The sequence below is a fragment of the Octopus bimaculoides genome, chromosome 11 (assembly GCF_046866305.1).
Source record: "Octopus bimaculoides isolate indiv1 chromosome 11, ASM4686630v1, whole genome shotgun sequence".
Lineage (NCBI taxonomy): Eukaryota > Metazoa > Mollusca > Cephalopoda > Octopoda > Octopodidae > Octopus > Octopus bimaculoides.
This window is the reverse complement of record NC_142938.1, coordinates 44306305-44328149: the sequence shown is the minus strand read 5'-3', so window position 1 is coordinate 44328149 and position 21845 is coordinate 44306305. Positions and strand designations below refer to the sequence as shown.

Genomic DNA, 21845 nt, shown 5'->3' with positions numbered 1-21845 from the left:
CAAAGAAAATGTTTTCATTATGGCTTAATAGGCTTCTATATAGATATATTTATTTCCTTGATATGTTGCATCTGGCTGATACCAAGAGAATGTTTTTGATGAAGAAATATACCAACACACACACACACACACAAATTATAGATATAAAAGAGAGAGAGAGATAGGGGAGAAACAGATAGAGGAGACAAACTGGGAGTTGAAGACCACTACCATTGTAAGTGATTTTGAAGATATTTTCTGAGCCACGGGTTTCTTACCTATATTGTTAACTCCACCAGACAGCTGACGTTGATGTTGGCTTTTCATTTCATCTCGCTGTATTCTGAAATGAATAGAAATTAAAACCCTCATTATTATATAACACACAATATATTACATTAGCCAACATGAATAGCAACAACAATTACTATTAGTAATAAGTAAAACATTTGTTTTATGTTGTCCAAGTCACAATACACCTATATGCATGACCATGTAGGTGGTCGGTCAAATTCCTTGAACAGAATGTAAACACTAACAAACATTATATCCAAAATATAACAAGACATATTAAATGGAGGAGAAAAAAATTAGTAGTTGGAACTGAATGTTGATAGAAGTCTTTGACTGGTCAACTTGACTTGGTGTGTTTGATTGTTTCACTAATCTTGACTAACATCCATCTCATTTGAGCTGTTTACTAGCTTGTGCCACCACATCAGACCAGAAATATTTTAGCTACTTTCAACATCTGAGCTAAATTAGGTTTATCATCCACTCCCCTAGACTCATGCCAGAACATCTCATCACATCTGATGACCATATCAGCACCATCTACTTTACCTGTGAACAACTCAGCACCAAGAGGCATGAAAACTTGCAAAACCTTAGACATTTCCAACTGTCTTTGTAATAACAAATGTAATAGTCTTGTATAATGTGAGACTTAGAATATAGGCTACTGAATGCTGAGGCAATAATGCATTTCCTAAGAGTATAAGCAAATAAATAAAGCTTGATGGCCTGAAATAAGAATTGAAATTAGACTATGAATTTAAATTAAGAGAATGCTTCACAATTGTTTATTTCTAATAATGATTTCTAACTTTGGCATAAGACCACAATTCTGTATTGAAAAGATACAGTTGAATGAGTCAACTTCAGTACATGACAAGTACGTATTGTCACTAGCAGTCAACTTTGCTTCAGGAAAAGTAAAGCTGACTACAGTAGAAATTGAAGAACCAGAAAAGGATTAAGTCCAACTCTCTCATTTCTGCCACTTCACTGCCTTACGCATAGTTATTATGACAATCTAATTTAGAGTTAAGAAGTGTAACTGGGATGTTTATATATTGGTGCATTGGTTACTGAAGTAAACTGATTCCATCTGGAAACTAAAATCAAACTATGAACTACTGAATGAATTGCTTACATATTTTACCACCACTATATAGACAGTAATAGTAAAATTTAAGTACCACAAGCCTTTGAATAGGATTTTATTGTCCAGTTGTAAGCAATTTGTTTTACATATGTCCTTGAAAAAGGTATGGATCTCAATTTTTGATTTACCCTGTCCTATGCTAATGGAAAAGAAATCAAATAGATTTAGACTTTTCTTATTTTCTTCTGGAGTCATTAATTCCTTCCATGTAAGCTTACACCTCTTTCAGACCATCACCAATAATTTTTACAAGATCTTATGTAAGCACAGTCTTTATTGAAATAGCTTTGAACTGGAGCCTGGATGTACTGTGAAAGAAAATCTCCCATTAGGGGGATAATACCACAGGAATGCAAATCAATATTTATCAATCCCCAAATTTCTTAAGTATAACTGCAATAACAACTACATGTAAGAAATAAAAGAGCTTTCTTTTATGAGAGTCACTTTACAGAATGTCACTAGGGAAGTTAAAATGAAGCCTACAGCAGAGATTTAGATAAATCTATGGAGTGAGTAGTGTAAAAATTATGTAAAGATATGCAAATAAAAGATACAAAACATTAAGAATTAGAAAATGTAAGGAAATAACAAAAAAAACAAACAAAAAAAAAACAAAAAGCAATTTGGAAATTTAATTAGAAGTAATTTTAAGCCACCAGTTCAAAAGAGGCATTACAATTTTTCTCTGATCACTCTAGATAAAGTCAAAAGTTAGTACCTATATATTTCAGGATTGGTGGAAGAAAGAAACGATGACACCACAACCTATGCGTTCGTAGAAGTCTGAGGTTGCATGAAGACTTGTTAGGAAATAGAGTTGCAGTCTTTGGGCATCATTCAAAGGGCTAAGCTTGTCATATATAATGGTGAGCTTCTACTAGAGAATAACTCCCACCTGTTCTTAACAAGCAGTAACACTATGCAAGGGAAGTTGCAGTAAACAGCTGTACATCAAAACAAGTTATCCTTAATCTGGGATTGTGTTCAAATGCTTGCAAATGAAGATTTTACTGAAGGGACAAATAGTGTTAACCAGGTGATGGATTCACCAATAATGAAAGCATACGCACTAATATTTCCTCACTTCAATGCTGGTTGCTTGAATGCTTCCATGTATGGGAAGTTACATGTAGAAATAATAATGTTGGACATACTGTGAATGTGGCAGCAGCAACAACAACAAGAAGCAATTTTCAGGTTGAACTAATGTATTCATGTTAAAAAAGGAGCAACAAAAATATGTTATTTTCTAGAAATTTAGAAGATTATAAAATTTAATAGATGAATTTCTTACAAAGCCAGAAATTAAAGAAAACGTTAACCACAACAACATTCATAGCAGATATGAGATGAACAATAAGAAAGTAATAATTAATAAAAAATTGAGATTAAAATGCTAAACTACTGAATGTAAGTCTGTGTTGAAACTTTACTATGGTATCAATAGTATTACTTCATCCACAGCAAGGCACATTAATTACTTAAGTTACCACAGCAGTGAAAACTTGCTACCATTCTTCAGTTCCATATCTGAGTGGTCAGTGTTTAGAAAGAATGTTCTACAACAAAAACTTATGGATCAACAGTTCAGATCCAAATTAATACAAATTAGCAAACTCAGGACATAAAATTAAAACCTGTTAAATGAGCAAAGGAAAGAACCTTTAGGTAGTCATTCATCCTGTTGGAAATGACAGCTAAATCTCCTTGAAATCCCACCATACCATCTTAAAATAGGTCACACTGGACAGTGTAATCCTGGATAGGTTAGTCACAGATCCAACATCTTTTATCAAAAGTCTGCTTAATCAGGGCTGACCTGGGGTTAAAAAGGAGAGGAATATAAAATTGATTAAACTTTTTTGAGGAGAACATGGTTAGTTATCGAAGAACTTTTTGCTCCTTTTATTAGACAATGAGGCTAGAGTGACATTGCTGATTTCCGTTAGTGTGAATGCTATAACATTCTGCTAACATGCAAGTCATCTCCCACAGTGTATGCCTGGCAGCAGAACCAATTCTTGACTATTCTTCCTGATGCATAAAAAAATAATGCAGTAGCAGTAATGTAATGAAAATCAATACCAAGTTGCTCCCTGTTGATTTTTTTTTTTTGAGAAACAGCAACATAAAAGCATAAATGAAGAAGTCAAGATACAGACTAATGAATGGTGCAAATAACTGGAAGGTGCAAGTAGATTTGTATTCTCAGACCATATTGCAATAACAAAGGAATGCTCCGACTTGACATTGACATGACAATATCTTGGGAAGGCAATATGGAGTGATCACATGGAAAGAAGGGCCTAAAATATTAGGACTTAGGGAATTGTGTGAAGCATGACAATGGTAGTGTACAGTACTTTCAGCTGAAGTGGGATGTCATGGATTTGTAACTAGATCCAAAATATTCTATCTGGCTGATATTAGACCTAGGAAAGACAACAGGGCAGTGATCAGTGAATTGCCGAAGAATGTTTCAAGGATATAACAAAGATATGTGAAAGAAAGATGAAAGCTGAGAGCAAAGTATACATCATCAACAAGTAGTAAATCAAAATAGTTGCTGCAGAGATTATGAAATGGCTTCAGCTGTATCTGGTTAAGTGTAGAAGCTAAAAAAAAAAAAAAAAAAAATGCTGGGCCACCAAAAGAACGCAGACACTTAGTTGGTGAGAATGATATTATGGGAAAGTGCTGAAATCATAGCGATCTTCAGTTGACAAAAATGTTTATGTACCCCAGCTATATGTAAAATAAACAAAACTCAATTTTGATTTTTCATTTAAGTTTCTCTAGATGGAAACAGTGTTTCTATGATTTTTTATTACTTCTCAGCCTTTTGTATTAGCATTACTTATCAGCTTTATGTGTGTGTGTGTATTATTATATTGAGAGAAAGACTGGTTGTGTGGATATGATGAAAGTTGTAGATTGGGGAAATTAGCAATCAGTACAGGAAGTAGATTGAAGGCACAAGCTACAAATTTAACCCTATACAGGAAATAATCGCAGGCTTACCAAACTGACAAAATGTCATGCAGATTTGAAATTGTTTACTTGAATTATAACAATTTTATACTAGCTTGTTTTTCTCCTTTTTTTTTTTTGCCTGGCTATCATACTCAAGTCAACTGGATATCTATTGTATCTTTAAGTGAGGCTACTAAATTTTGATAAGTTAGTCTATGTAACTATTAGAAATCGGCATTAGATCATATATGAATGCTACTCGCAATAGACCTGCTTTTTATGAAAAGAGAACTGTTTATCTTATACTGTAAGTGCTACACAGCACAAGTTTGTGTAGATATAGCATCAGTGAAATGAGTCTTCAAATGCAAATATTCACATGAACTACTAGAGCAATAAACTTTTTAAAGCTGGCAAATTACCTGCGCCAACTACAAAAAGATAAAGCTGACCATTGTGTAAACAGACAAATTAACCCAACAAAGCAGAATAAACAATGATTAAAAAAAACAAATTACAAATAAAACTTGATGAAGCTGACTACCTATTAAACTACTCCCTGCTTCATAACATTTAAAATTGAAAAAGAAAACCTAACAATAAATGGTTAGGTAATAAGATATAGTAATACTTTACAAGATTATTCAAGTCATCACAGGTTTACAAGAAACATAAAATAAGAAATTTATATTTTTAAAGTGTAATATAACAATTTTTGATATAATATTTTAGAGAATTTTAACTCTTAAGATGAGAGCAGTCAACAATTAACATTTTATCAAGGGTAAATTATCTGAAAATAACTTGATCTAAACTTTTCTATACGCTACATAATCTACTACATTTGGTAAACTGATAACAGTTAAAAATATGGAAACCATTATTTCACAAGACAGAATGGAAGGATTTTAAAGGTGTGTGTGTCTAAAAGCAAGAGAGGAGTGAGAGAAAGGAGATGAAAGAGAGAGACATTAAAAAGATAAGAGATGAGGGAGAGAGAAGGGAGAATGGATAGATGAGAGAGGGAAGTTATAGAAAGGGTGATAAGGAAGAGGAGGGGAGATAGCAAGAAGAGATTCCCTCACTGCAGAAAATTTAAAATTAGCTTGAAAATATAATTCATTTCTGATAATCTAAGCAATATTCTTCATACATATATAACAGTTCTTTCTCAGATGGTAAGAAAACTGAATTTATGAAACAGTGTGAAGTAAAAGCAGAATGATTATTATTAATCATATATACTTACTGATCTTGTAAAAAGTTAAATAAATCCAGCAAATCTTAACTCAAAGAGTGCAGAAAAGTTCTCTTGGATGAAGCAAACAAACTGAGTATAAGGACAAAGTATTTACTTATTTACTTTCTTTTTTAAACACAAAGAACTTTTTATTCTAAGAGATGTAAAGGGTCATAGTGGTTTCATTGTATTTTTCTCACATGACATGTTGGTGAATCGCCTATCTATCCAACAGAAGTGTTACACATTTTACATACATATCGTTTAGTAAGATGTTCAGCTTAATATCTAAGGTGTAGCTTCCGGGAATAATTTCTCTTTCAGCTAAGTTTCTTTTCTATTGTTTTTGAGAAAAGTATCACTTGACTTTCCAGTAGATTTCTAGCCCACACCTTTCTTAAAACATTTCCCCTTTAATCTTTTGTACAGAAAGTCTACCATTCCGTTTCCGAATTCATCATATGAACAATCCAATGACTTGATCAGAGACTACACTAAACATCATCATCAATTTATGTTCGCTGAGTTGGATAGGTCATCACAGCCTAAGTCAACTACCATTGGGATACAGCTCCCAAAGACTATGTGCTTGTATGTGTCATTTGGCTTGGTTTCTATGGCTGGATGCTGTTTTTAACTCCAACCACTTTATATAGGATACTGGGTACTTTTTCTTTCGATGCTAACACTTGAGAAGTTGAATAGTCTTTGACGAGACAGGACCAGAGAAACACAATAACCCTCTGCCCATTTAGCTACACTCTTTAGAAAATTCATTTATGAAATGAGTTCTACTTCTTACTAAAGAAATTTAGACAAGGAAATATATCAGGCATTTGTTGTTTTCCATTCTTTTATAGATTGCTTCACATCCATCATATAAATTAGAGAAATCTATAATTTTTTCTTGAACAGTTAAAAGGTGTAAGAGATGACTGTGATTAAGTTAATTTCATAACCACATGGTTTCAGGCTTGATCCCACTACCTGGCATCTTGGACAAGTTTCTTCCACTATAGACTTGGATTGATCTGCTAGCAATAGCAGTCATATGTTCCTCAAATTGTATGGCACTATTTTAAATAAAGTAGGATATATTAGACAACCTGTGGAGGTGCAATGGCCCAGTGGTTAGGGCAGCGGACTCGCGGTCTTAGGATCGCAGTTTCGATTCCCAGACCGGGTGTTGTGAGTGTTTATTGAGTGAAAACACCTAAAGCTCCACGAGGCTCTGGCAGGGGGTGGTGGTGAACCCTGCTGTACTCTTTCACCACAACTTTCTCTCACTCTTTCTTCCTGTTTCTAAATATTGGCCTGCTTGCTTAGCCAGTGGGGTGGCATCATTTGAAGGCTAAAACAATGCGAAGCGCATTGTGACCAGCAATGTCTAGCAACATCTGATGGCCTGGTCAGTCACGTGATCATGTGATATTAGACAATATAATCTCTGAGACACAATAAAACAAGATAGTTATAGTTGAAAAGCCTTTAATAATAGGACTGCTTGATTAGGCTGACCCAGGGCTAAACAACAACAGGATGCATGAATGTATACATGTGTGTGTATAACTGTTTGTATGTATGAATGCAAGCATGCATCCCTTATGTACTCATTCTATGCGTATGCTTTCTGTAGCTACAATGTATTACGTTGTCATGACTATGAGATATAATTACTGCTGTTAAGATGTGGAAAGTTAAATTGTAATGACTAATCAAATCAGATATTCACTATCTTCTTTTCCTTTATAAGAATCATTAAATTTTTTTCATTTTTCTTCCTTTTTGATAATGACAGCAGAAGTTTCAGTACTTTTCTTCATAAATTTCATTTTACATCTATTTGAAATATTTTTTCCCTTCAAAATTATGGACTTAGTGATAAACATGAACAAACTGATGCTTAATCAAGTCTATTTTACTTGAGATTTTGAAACAGAACCCCCACCCTCCCAAACAATACAAAACAGGTAAAGAATGGCTTTCACATTCTTGAAGAAAAATTTTAATGCAATCAGCTTCTGCCTCCAAGCAAAAATACTTTGTTTTTCAGGCATCAAGTTATTTATTTTGCTTCCAAAGATCTTGCATTCTCAATCAATCACTGTTCTTCATAACTCTTTCGTAAGGTATCAGCTCTTACTCTTTTACTTGTTTCAGTCATTTGAATGCGGCCATGCTGGAGCACTGCCTTTAGTTGAGCAAATCGACCCCAGGACTTATTCTTTGTAAGCCTAGTACTTATTCTATCGGTCTCTTTTGCCGAACCGCTAAGTTACAGGGACGTAAACACACCACCATTGGTTGTCAAGCGATGTTAGGAGGATAAATACACACACACACGTATATATATATATATATATATATATATATATATATATATATATATATATATATACGACGTGCTTCCTTCAGTTTCCGTCTACCATATCCACTCACAAGGCTTTGGTCGGTCCGAGGCTATAGTAGAAAATACTTGCCTAAGGTGCCACGCAGTGGGACTGAACCCAGAACCATGTGGTTGGTAAGCAAGCTACTTATCACACAGCTACTCCTGTGCCTTAATTTTTTCTATTATATATCAATGATTAATAGAGAAGCAAACAATGATGTAGAGTATACAAAGATACTAAGTTAATGTGGTATTTGGCTTAATTATATAACATCTTTATAACACAAAACTGTATTATCTTTATAACACTCATACATTTTTCCATGTAGATTCCACATAACTGGAAAATATCACTACACTTTGATGGACAACAAGCTTTTCTCTGAGTAAAAGGAATAATTTTTTTTCAATAGCACAAAAATATCTTCCCACTTTTAGTATTAAGCAACAGTAACTCGATTTCTTTGATCAAATCATATGCTATACAGCAAGATCACCCGATAGTGTTGGTACCAAAAACACATTAAAATGGTAGTTAACAGACACCTTGGTCCTCATATTCCCTATGCTAATATGGGCTGGATGTTTCTACAAAGTACACACACTAACAAGATTGATACTCAGAAGTATAAGTATTCGTTTCTTCAATCAACTAAACTGAAGTATCTGCTCACTAAATAAATGGTTGAGTATTCAACAGACATGTGAGTCCTCAGGTAGAATCGGTATGACACCATGTGTGATAAAGCTAGAACTTTGAATTACTGGTACAAACCACCCAGTGTATCTTCCAAATAGTTTCTGTCGAGTCAGTTTCAATCATGAGGTTTAGGTTGACCTGAGGTTATGACATATGACACTTGCCCAAAGGCCATATGGTGGGGAATGAACCCAGAGCCTTGTGATTGAGAAGCAAGCTTCTTAACTGTTTGCCCAAGCTGTGAGTAGACTGACTGAAGTTATAAGGGAACCTACCTTTCTAAAGGAGACAATGTAACATCTGTGACAAGTTACTGGAAATAGCAATATCAGCAACCACCAACACTATTTATTTCTTATATTCTGAAGTTTAATTTAGCAGTTAATAAAACAAGTTTGAAAGTTTTGTAGTAGATATAAATTTTAACCATCCAACCATGATGAGTTATTTTTCAACTATGGCAACCTGTTTGCTAAACATTTTATTATAAAAAAGTACATCAATAAGTACAAAGAGGTTTATAAGACACACACAAAGAGGTTTATAAGACACACACACAAAGCTAAAAGAACATAGGATTAAGACAACTTATTTAACCCATCTGATATCAACCAGTCACAAACAGCTTCTGTGTTTGTATTTAACCCTTTAGCATTCAGGTTACTTTCTCAAATGTAATGTTTATTTATTCACATTGTGTTCCAAACACTAGCTTCATTAAAAAAGTTAGATATTTCATTAAAACCCTCCAAATTCTTGATTATTTCCAAAACTAGTGCAAACAGAGTGTGTTTCAATAGAAATATGGCCACAAAAGGATTAACCTAACATTTTGCATCTGAAATTCATACAATAGCAATTGATAGAAAATAATGAATTTTAATGACTTTACAAAACTGAATCTTCATAGCAAGTAAAAATATGGACTCAGAAAAGAAACAGAGTAGGGATTATATGCTGGTTATTGATAGTAGCAACAATTTAGGTAAATGAATGTGGAATATAGGAATATAACTATAATAAAAGATGGATAGAAGTAGAGAATCATGAAGGGAAGTGAGAGGATACAAAGATGATCTGACAAAGAGGTGAGGCAGTTAGTGGGAGAAGTGGTTATAAGCAGGTAGTGATTGAGACTGGTAGTTTAACCCCACCCCAATAAGAAAACAAAAAACCCTCCCTCACATAGCTGATGTCCCAATGGCAAACTAGTTGTCACTAGTTACAAATATATTAAAAAAAAGATAAAAATTATTGCCATTAACAAGCAAGTTGAAATACATTATAGCCAATTAAAATTAGAGATCCACTGATAGCACAATCACTTATCTATCCAACATGTTATTAAGCTGCATTATCAATTAACAGTCTCAAAATTAACATAAGATTGTTAAGATCAAGAATAAAATGTATGCAAAAAAGGGAAAATAGTTGTAAAGCAACTAGAACATATTTAAGATTGATAATTAAGCTTATAGGCATAATTTATTCCTCAGGTTTTCTATAACAAGCCTGTTTGTAAACTAGCTGAGCGACTAAAAATTGAGGGCTGAAAAGTTTATCATAAAGATAAATAATGGAACACGGATGAAGAGGTGGAGGGGCTATGTAAATACAGCTTAAAGTAACCAAGTGATTCAACTTATCATCACTTCCTCTCTGAGGTCCCAAGCCAAAGTTTTAGCATCTTGTATCCTGTAGCTAATGAAAGAATAAACCATTAAAGTGTAATTTTATCTATATTTAGCTATCAAGGGAATTAGAAAACTTGCTATAGTAAAATCCATATTAATGCTTGAGTGTCTTGAAAAATATTGATAATGTTGTTACACACGAGTATGATTAATAAAACAAAGTAAGTATAGTTGTCTTTATTTTTTCTTCAATTTCTAATGTTAAAATATTTAAAAAAACTCTCCATGAAAGAACTTCAGTAAATTTTTTTTTTTGATTTCCAGAGCATTGGGAAGTTAAAGGGAATGAGAACCAAAAGAAGGGTCTCAGCTCAGCTATGAAACATCTAAAATATTTATCATCTTTTGCATCATCTCTTCAGACCCATCTTCTTTAGTACTCACTTCTCCACAGCTACTTTCACCTTGTTAGTGTCATCAAATCCTTTTCCATCAAGACTGTCCTTCAGTGAACTGCACAAATGAGAGGAGGAGGGCACTAGATCTGGGTTGTACAGTGGACGGGGGACTAGTGATCAACCAAATTTACTGATTGCCTGATTTTCTGCCAAAAATGTGTATTGTCATGATGTATGCAGACTGATTTCAGATTCTTGTTTGGTCTCTTCCTTCAAATGGCTTCTCTAACGTTTTCGAGTGTCTCAATGTACTGCTTGCTGTGCATGGTACTATGACATTCCAGAAAAGCCAAGAGAATGATGATCAACAAAAACAGTCACCATAACTTTCTGTGCCAACTTGAATGTTTTAGGCTATGGAGAAGAGGTCTATGGACTGAGGCTTCATTTTAGTATCATCAAGATATGTTCAAGTTCCATCAGATCAAGGAAAAAAAAAAAAAAAATGTATCTTCATTGGCTTCAAATGCTTCCAGCAGATCAGATTTCTATACTTTTCTCTTTCAAATTGGTCATCAGTTGCTAAGGTGCCCATTTTGCACACTTTCTAATATCCATGTTTTCCAGCTTCTTTTGTAATGCATTTTAACCACAGTCCAGTTGTGCAGCAAGCTCACAGACTGTGACTTGTCTGCCTGGGAGAATCAGTTTACCTACTCACTAGTAATTAATGTCAATGATCACAGTCGATGGTCTTCAATGGTGGTTTCTTCTTTAAACTTCATCCATCCGTGCACATTGCTCTTGCCATTTGAGTCATCTCTGTAACTGTCTGTAGATGTTGGACAGCCTTTACTCTTGCATCATCAAAGAGCTCAACGATGGTATGTTGCTTCTACTGGGAACCTGAATACATTATTTGCCTGCAATGAAGAACATGCAGAAGAATTACTACAGAGGAAAAATTTACTCTAACAATATTCCAATGACCAATGTCTGTCCAACAGAGAGGGGGAAAAAAGGCCCACATTTCAGTACCACTTGCATACATTGAAATAAAACAATACAATGCAATCTTAACTAGCAAATCAAGCAGCATGACTGTGGAGTCAAGAAACCAAGGTTCAATATATACTATTACTAGCTGACATACCCGGTAATTTCTGGAAAAGCGAGGCTTATCTCCTGGTCCTGTTCTCATAATTGCTTTGCTAATCCAACAGCAACAATACAAAGTATGTAGCGCTTAAAACAGTTTTTGTGCATTTACAAAGAATACTGAACCGTCTTACGTAGGGTCTTGTTTTTAGGAAATCCCAATAAGTTATGAATACCAAAATCGTGAAGTCAGTTATGTAGTAACATGCAAATTAGTTACCCGATAATAATAATTCAAATAAAGTAGCACTGAAAAGGGCTTTAATACATTCCCAGAATATATAGAACTTAGGAGGAAATATCAATAAGGTATGTATACCAAAATCATGACGTATGTTACGTAATAACAGGCAAATCGAATTTGAGACAATAGCAATCTAAGTAACTCTGAAAAGTTCTTCATGCAGCGCCTGTCAATTGGCTGAAGTGACATGAAAGGCATCGTCATTCATGGTATATTCATGAATAAGTCACTAACCGAAATAAGCAGATCTATTGTTGAGGAAAATACTATTTACTTGTTTAAGGATTGTTCTGGGTAAAGTGCGAAAATAGCCCTAATGGTTCAAATACTAAGAAATAAACATACTCAACTTGATTTATACCAATTTTTTTACACAGTTGCCATGGAAACAGTACGTTAATGGTAAAATTTGCAAATGAGTTAAGGCAATGATATCTCCATGGTGAGATTTTACTCAAATTTGTTTTAAATGAAAGATCTTAGGTAGGTCTATGAAATGTCATTAAATTTATATATTGACTTAGGACAGTGGTTAGATTGATAATAACATTGATCTTGTCTGACAATTTCTTGTAAGAAAAGTCCACGTAATGTAGAATATTTATACAAAGCGAAGACCTGTTGAGTCAAGTCAATCAACCACTGGCAACTGATCACTCTAATGATATTGCTTCTCTAATAAATGAAGGGAGAAATGACCAGTGGGCAAAAGAGAAAAATAAAGAAAAATGAATGGGTTATTTCCCCTTGTCTATTAAAGGAAAAATAAATGGGCTACATCCGGACCCGTTCTAAGAGTCACAGCCATCCAATTATAGACATTTATAAAACTGCAATGAGCCTAGTAACAAACTGGATGTTGGTTTAACATGTATGCAAAGTTTCATGAAAATTCGTTAATGGGTGTAGACAACAATTTGACACAAAGAAACAGACAACCAAACAGACTGCTGTTTATATATGTGTAAATGTAGACACATACATGCAGACACACACACACACCCATATATTTACATACAAGTATATATACATATATATACATATATGTGCAATCACACACACAGGCTGATGCACATACATATAAATATACATGCAGTCACACACACATGCAGACATACACATATACATGTGTGTGTATATATATATATATATTAGCTAGTGTACCAGGTAATTCCCGGGAGTAAACATGTTCTATTGAAACACCTTATTACTCTGATATAAGAAATCAATTTCGTTATAACTGTCACAAACGGTATATTTTCCGTCACGAAAAAGTACCAAAAACTGTCTGTTGGAGGTTGGCGAGAGAAGGTTTTGGAGGTTGGCAAGAAAGATGGTCGGAGGTTGGTGAGAGAGGTTGGCGAGAGGCAAAGACATTATTCTGCTTAGCGAAGGTATCTGGGAAATGTATAACTGCTGTCATTCACAGAAAAACTATTGTAGGGTGTGACTTGAAGATTTGGCTACTGTTACTTAAATATCAAGTAGCCACATAGCTGGTCCTATTTTGGCTTACAGTAAAAAATAGGTATCAGCGAAATTTGACAGAAGAAAATTTTGGGTATATTACTTGATCATAAAAAAAAAAAAAACCCACAGGAAATGTTTGGTACAAGCTTTCAAAAAGGAAGTAAAAATTACCAGAAGTGCATTAGATGAAGTGCAATCCAATCATTGGAGGAAGGAAAAAAAAAAAGTTGAACTTCATTAATTTTGAAACAATTTATCTGAAGAATTAGTAATTTAAAAAAAAAATAGTAGTAGTAGTAGTGATTTTGACCCATTCTGGTAATGTATGTTAATTGTAACAAAGCTATGATAATTATTAGGAAAAGCTTCTATTAAAAATAAAATAGCAAATTGCTCACAGAAGGCAAGCAAAATAGATCTAAACTCTTATTCTCTCTTTAGACTACCATGACAAACTGATATGCATAATTATAGAAGTTCTACTGCTAGTTCTGTATGATTGGTATAATTAATACTGTTATTATAACATATATGAGTCTTTTAGCAACTAACAGGAAGAGGAAATTATCTGAAATTTTCTAAATTTCATTGCATGAGGAGCACCAGAAGATATAAAAACTAAATGACTCACCAATAGATAAACTGGATTTTATAGAACTGTTTGATTCTCATGATATATGTGTATATATCATGCATACACACATAAAACAGATTCCTTTCACTTTCCACCTATCAAACCCACTCAGACACATTTGGTTGGCTTAGGCTATAGTAGAACACACTTGTCTAAGGTGCCATGCAGTAGGACTAAACCTGAAACCACGCGGTCGGGAAGCAAACTTCTTAACTACACAGCCATACCTGTGTGCATGCACACGCATACACACACTAGTTCATTAACTATCAATTACTACAAGGACTATATAACAAGCTCATTAATAGTCCTTCTTTTGCTTGATATGAAAACTAAGCAAAATGTGGGAACAGTTTATTGTATTGCCTGCAATTCTTGACTGGTTTAGTTATGTTATTGAGGCTGGAAGGATGAATGGCAATGTTAATCTCAGTGAGATTTGAACTTTGAAACAAAAGCTGCAATGAAATATCACAATGCGTTTTGTTTGTCATTCTGACAATTCTGCCAGTCTAATGTCCCGAGAAGCTTATTAATGAGAATACAAGGTGGTGAATTAATGGAATCATTAGCATGTTGGATGAAATACCTCTCTGTGCATAACTGCAATCCTATATATTCCAAGTTTAAATCACACCTAAATCAACATACACCTTTGAGGAGTAGGGTCAATAAATTATTAGCCAAACACTACAGGCATTTCACATGACGAAAGTACTCTGAAGAGTTTTGGCCTTGTGCCAATATTAGAAATCTGGTAACTGTTGTAAAGTTAGATGTAAATTCCTTCTAGACTAAGTTTGGAATCCAAGTTTTTATTTCCAATCTATTTAATAATATTGATTCAAAAAGGAAGGTATCGGGTAATTTCAGGTTGAAAGAAAGAAATTTCAACAAGAATATAAAGAAGGAATTGACTTTCTATTCCAGGTTTTCTACAAATTGAAAGCTTCATACTTAACTGGTAAAAAAAGAATAATATCAATCCATATATACATATATATATATATACCAAAGGGAGAGAGAAATAGAGCAGTTAAATAAAAGGAAATCCAGGAACTTTCCACAAGCAAATATCAAGTGAGATAAGTAAAGCATGTGTTAAACCAGACTGAGTTATGACACCTTATGTATGGGTTTATGATTTACTGGTAACTTCTATGAATAAGTAATCTAGCTTCTGTAGAAATTCTTGCAAACTTCATTATAAACACTAAACACCTTCATTTAAACTTAGCCACTGACATCACAGACCTAAATATATACATAAATTATTATTTCAAATGAGAGACGTAATGGCTAAACTTACAACAGTGTTGGGTTTTTAGTTTTAATTAGCCCTACTAACAGAATAATTATGAGCATGACATAGTTATTTATTTGATATTTCCAATTAAGTGTCAATATTTAAAAAAAATTTGAGTGCTTCCCTTTCAATTTATTTTTAAATGTCAGTTATGTACTTCTGTAGATGACTTAATTATGGCTAGTAATACATAAGGATTTGTTACTATAGAATGTAAATAAATGTTGGCACTCAAAACAGACAGAAACCAATAGTTTCAACTATAATTGAAAATAATTTAAAATCATCTGCTGCAATCTACTACTTAGTGAGTGAACTAAAAATTTAAATGAAGAAAAAAAAAAAAATTCTATATACATTTAATTTAGAGGGTAGTGCTCGGCCAATAAACCTTATAAAGTAAAATGTAATAAGAATTGAAACAATACAGATAAAATCAAAGAAAAATATAAATCAATAACAACAAATAATAAGAGCAAACAGAAACAACTTTATTTCAAATTGTCAAATCAAGTTTTCCAGGTCAGTAAACTAGCTAAATATAGATCAATAGATTTTTTGTTTGAAAATAAAGATTAACTCTCAAGGGTATTAATTGTAAAAGTGTAGGAGGATAAACTGGAAGTAAAAAGAAATTTTATCAAATAATTTCAAGAATTTGAAAAAAACCAAAACAAAATAAATCAAAATCACCTAAATATTGCTAGGTACAATGGTATAGTGTTTTGACTTGGAAAAGTAATCTCATGAGAAGCTAAGGAATTGGCTGTTAAAGTTAGTTTGAGTATGTTATCACAAGACAGATTATCAGCAGGTTTGTTGCATTAAAGGAATAAAATTTTTATCCAGAACAAGGATTAAGAAAATAAAAAACTCCGAAAAACTTTACTTCTAACAAATGATTACTCACTGTGTTATAGGTCTCACCACCACCAGTTATCGTATATGATGTATTGAAACTAGGGATGAAGTTCAGAGAAATATTTAAAACCTGAATTACTTTAAGGATTTGTAAATTTGATAAGCATATCATTTTAATCATGGCAGGCAAATTAGCTGCAGTAGAGGGGAAAAAATAGAAAAAAAAACTTTATATAGTGCAGAAGAGAAGCAACACTGCCTGATTTTTTTTTTAGGAAATCTGTTACATAACAAGGGACATTTATAGACTTGCTTTAAAATTATCTTGGACTGATAATAGTGTCAAAGGAAGGAAGTACTTTAATATGTAAAACACTCAAGATTAGAGGAGTAGATGATACCCCAATTCCACCATCATTTTAGTTACTACTAAAGAGAATATCATGCCCACCCTTACTCAATGCAGTAATTTTCATGACATTACGAATAAAACAATTTAAAAAAAAAAATGAATAATTATATACTAACAATGTCATACATTCTGGGGACTATTTAAATAATCTATCAAATTATCTCAACTGTATTATTAAAACTAGGCTGAACAAATATTAATAATAATAATAATAATAATAATAATAATAATAATAATAATAATAATCATCATCAAAAAAGCAAAGTAATGACGGTAACTCAGTGGTGTTAAATTTGATTGACTTTGTGGGCCAGATAAAAGCATAAGCCAGATCTTGTGGGCTCAGATTAAAGTATACACTAGGTTTTGAGGGTCAGATAGCAACAATTATTCATAAAACCCTATCCATTATGTAAGTCAAAGTAGATGAATATACATTATAACACCTTTATTTAACAATAAAGAAAGGAATGAATGTAAAGTGTTAGTAAAGTTTATGAGCAGAAATGTGGAAGAAAAGCTCATTCACATGATATATATATATCCCTATTAAGTAGAAGTTCTTAGAGTAAGAATGGAGATAGAATCTGTGCAAATAAATATAAATAGTTCTTGGGAAAAACCAAATGCTTGCTAGAAATCTTGCATTGTTTCAACTGCAAAACCTTTCAATATCATTCATATCACTAGAATCCATTTGGACAAACATGAGAGTAAACATGAAAGAATAAACAAAACCCAAAAAACCTTGTTTGGCACATTATATAAAGACAAAGTAAAGGAGAAAGATGTCACTTCTTTTAATATATGGATTCATAAGCATTTTTTTGTTCGCTGGTTAAGGTAGCAAAAGATTTTCTAGAATGCAGATTTAACTAATCACAATTCTAGTCAGGCTCTGATTCTAAATACACACTGGTGATATATTTTAGAGAATATTTTAAAATTAAAACACTAAAAACATTTTGAGTTTTTTTTATAAAACTGAGCTGGAGGCCAGAGTAAACATTGCTATGGGCTAGATCTGATGCAGATTGGTGATAAAGATAGAAAACTCTTGTCAACAATGTGAATAAGGAAAAACAAATAAAAATAAATCTTAATATAACAAATAAAATAAATGAAACAAAACCTAAATATAACAAAATTACAGTTATGGGTATGCTATACAGCTATTAACAAATAATAGGTTGAATCTCCAAATATTTATCAAATATATTAGGTTGTTTCACATGATAAGTCGTATTTGAAAGGTAACAATAAAATGTTTCAGAAGTGTTAGAGAACTGATTTTTAAAAAAATCAAAGTATCATCCATGTTCATTTATGATGTTTACCCAATGTTTCTCTATGTCATATATTCCATCTTTTAAAAAAAAAAATTCATCTTTTTCCGGTGATAAACTGTCTGAATGCTTCAATTACCTCTTCTTGATTTAAGAATGTTTTATTACTTATGAAAAGCTCAAAATGCTTAAATAAGTGATGATCAGTAGGAGAAATATCAGGGAAATAGGGAGGATGTTGCAAAATATCATAATTTGGGCGTTGCAACTTTTGGACTGTAGCTTGAAGAGTATGAGGATGTGCATTGTTGTGGAGCAAAATTGGGCCACCACTATTCACTAGTCTGGGTTGCTTCTTTTTCAAATTCTCATGCATACAATCAATTTCCTGGCAATACAATGTTGCTGTTACAGTTTTATCTTGTTGCAAAAATGAATAATTCCCTTCACAGACCACTACACAGTGACTACTAACTTTCTAGGGTGCAATGGTGGGTTTGGGTAGTGTTTAGGTGACTCTCCTGCATCTAATCGCTGTCCTGTTTTGTTGTTGTCAAAGAGTATCCATTTCTCATCACAAGTAATGATTTGATGCAAAAATGGTCTTTTTCCAGTCGAGAAAGCAACTTCAAGGCGTCTGTTTTTTTGACTTTTCCAAGTGTCCAAAAACAGTTGTGCGAAATGTTTGGAGTTCTGATGAAAGCTTTCGAACCTTTGTTCAACCAAAGCATTCAATCCATCAAGATGAATAATTGATTTTGGCCTACCAATCGGTTTATTTTCAAGGCTATCATCTCCTGAACAAAAACATTGGAATCCTCTCTGAACAGTTCTGATGTCAACAAAACCATTACCAAAGGCCTGCTTGATATTCCGTAGAACTTCTGCAGCAGAGTAACCCAGTTTGTACTCATACAAGAAAATCACTCAGCATAGTTTGGTTGTTATCATTTTCATGTGGTCTGTAGGTAGGAATTTTGTATACCAATATTTTTGGGAAAGAAAAAGAGTCAAGATTAAATGCAAGGTATACATAGTTGAGTTTTTAAATGACTGAAATAACAAGTAATTAAAAATGCAACATTTCATGTGAAACAACCTAATAGTAAAGTCCAGCATTAGATCACAATATGGGTGGTTAAATTGTGTGTATGCTTAACCATCTTTCAAGGAAATCAGAGACTGTCCTGCCATCAGAATGTAATATAAATTAGTAAGGTAATGGTCTAAAAGAGAGCAGAGTAATTTGAATTTTCTTATAGGGCCTACGGGAAGAAACTAATTATATGGCAATCTAAATTAAGTTTAATCAGCTGTCACATTCCATTATTTTATTTCTGCATATTTTATTAATTCCACAGAGATAGTTAGGTTGGTCTTGAATCTAAGTTACAATATAAGCAAATGCATTTATCAAACAACCCTTATCTTTTTATTCACCATGTATGCTTAAAGATCTTGATCTGTTCAGATTAGGACATTACATTTTTATGTCCAGCTTTGATTAAGTATTGGTATTTAAAGGCAATATTAGAGGTAGTTTAAGTTACAATAATTTGTGGTGTAGCTGTTGCTGATTTTACACACTTCATTCTTACCTTCCTTCTTTTTATACTCTTATTAATTAACCCAAATAGGTTTGTATTAAAAACTGATGTCTCAATTCAAGCTATAACAAATTATCATTATTTAATACCTCTCTCTCTCTCTCTATCTCTCACACACACACATACACAATTCAGCTGAAATGTAATCTAATTTTAAATGTCATGAACAATAAACCTTTCATAAGAACAAAAAAAGATCTGTACATCTTTCATTCATTATTTATTCACAATGGCTGCTTGCTATTAGTTTAGTTTAGAATCCTACATATGTTCCAAGATCAGCATCTTGTAGTCTTTGTAATGGTATGTCTCTCTCTCTCTCTCTCTCTCTCTGTAGATATGCTAATTCAGATTTCATGTAGAAAAACAAAAATCAAACGTGTGCTTGTGTGTAAGAAATAATTTGGAGCATAAACTCAAATGAAATTTATGAAGTAGTTGATGCAACACTCAAAGATTTAGATGGTTTCAATGAATGGCTAGGAATCCAGTGATGCATTAATGCTAAGTGTTAATACTCAGATTAAAAACTGACCCAAATTTTCTTGCATGCCCACTCCCCTTAACTACATCAAAACAGCTGATTCAGGAAGAACATTCAGGCATTACGTATTCCTTTTTACATCTGCACTCAACAAAAGACATTACTCAATTCCATATACAGGTTTGCCTAATTTGCTTTCTGATAATAGAATTTCAGTGAATATACCCAACTTCATTGGACTTTCTATTGCATATAACCAAAATTGCTCTGACACATTTTGATTATTAAAACCATTGGCAACTTAAGGATTATAAATAAGAAATTAAATCCATTTAGCAGTAAATAAGCAGACAATGGTTTATTCTACTCAGAAGTAACCACTCATTTGTATGTTCTACAGTCAGTCAGGCAATATAGATTACTTAGGTCTGACAGATTGGTAATCAATTGCTTAACTATATCTATGCGTATTGGTTAAATTGATTCGAGCAAATGCATAAGTAGGCATATGAATTTACAGATGATTCAGAAAGTAAAAAACAGTGACTGAGATGGGGAGGTGGAAAAAGGATGGAAAATGCTTGGAAAGAGGACGACCAAATAATTTGCATAAGACATAATGGTTGGCTCTGATATATATTCTATATTTGATGACATCATGAAAAGAGCCCAGTTAGATACTAGAACTCAAAGAGAAATCCAACTGAGTCAATAGTTTTGAAAATTTTGGCAAATAATATCTACAACTACAGTAAACAAATGACTATTTGTAACATAAACTAAAGGTGAAATTCCAAGGTTCTTAATATTTTATATAATTTTTGTTTCTTTTGTGTGAGAACCATAGAAAGACAAAATGAGATGTATACATACACCGACGCACACACACACACATATCTACACTGACACACCCATACATTATATATTTTACACAGTTTATTTCTGTAGTTCAATGTGGGAACAGTTGCCAGTCTATCATTTTTAATTCCATTACTGCTAACTTTTGTCTTAATTGTATTTTTGATATAGTCTTTTCTATATGATTCAACTCAAATATAAGAATATCTATAAACCTACAAAGGGTGGTTATGCCCAACACTACTTCAATGCTTTAATGCCACACTTTTTTTTTTAATGAATTGGTGATCTTTGGTAGCTCTCCTTGAAACCAGAATCCATAATTCTAATTAAAAAAAACAGCTTCTCTTTCACAATGGTAATCAAATAGTAACCAATTCATGTGTCCTTGAAATAATTTGTTAATTCTTCTAGCTTAGGAAGGATAACATCTTGCTGAGATTCAATTAAAAAAAAGTTAAGGCTGGTAAATATCCTTCAATGTTATATCCTTAAATGAAGTTGAATGATAGATATTTTGAATATTCATCCATTCTTTTTTTGGCTGAGGTGAAAGAAGTACCCCACTTTTTGCATGTTCCCCAAAACAGTTGAAAACACATTTTGGAGTGCTTTTTCAAATTCAGTGAGCAGAGTATCTGGGTTCAAATTAAAATATTTCATTAGTTATCTTTCACATGAATCCTGTTTTATTTTGCAATGTGTGTCTGTACATATAACATTGGAAATACACAACCTTCAAAAACCATATGAATTACA

The 21845-nt window shown here is 32.9% G+C and overlaps 1 protein-coding gene across 4 annotated transcripts in view; it reads right to left on the bottom strand.

Annotated features, from left to right (window-relative positions):
• The window catches only part of LOC106873169 (uncharacterized), a 204373-nt gene that overhangs the window by 22332 nt on the left and 160196 nt on the right, over nt 1–21845 (bottom strand). For all 4 annotated transcript variants that reach the window (XM_089359896.1, XM_089359894.1, XM_089359895.1 and 1 more), the window contains one exon: nt 258–322. In XM_089359896.1, the coding sequence (XP_089216022.1) occupies nt 258–322 (65 nt within the window). The remainder of the gene's footprint in view (nt 1–257; nt 323–21845) is intronic.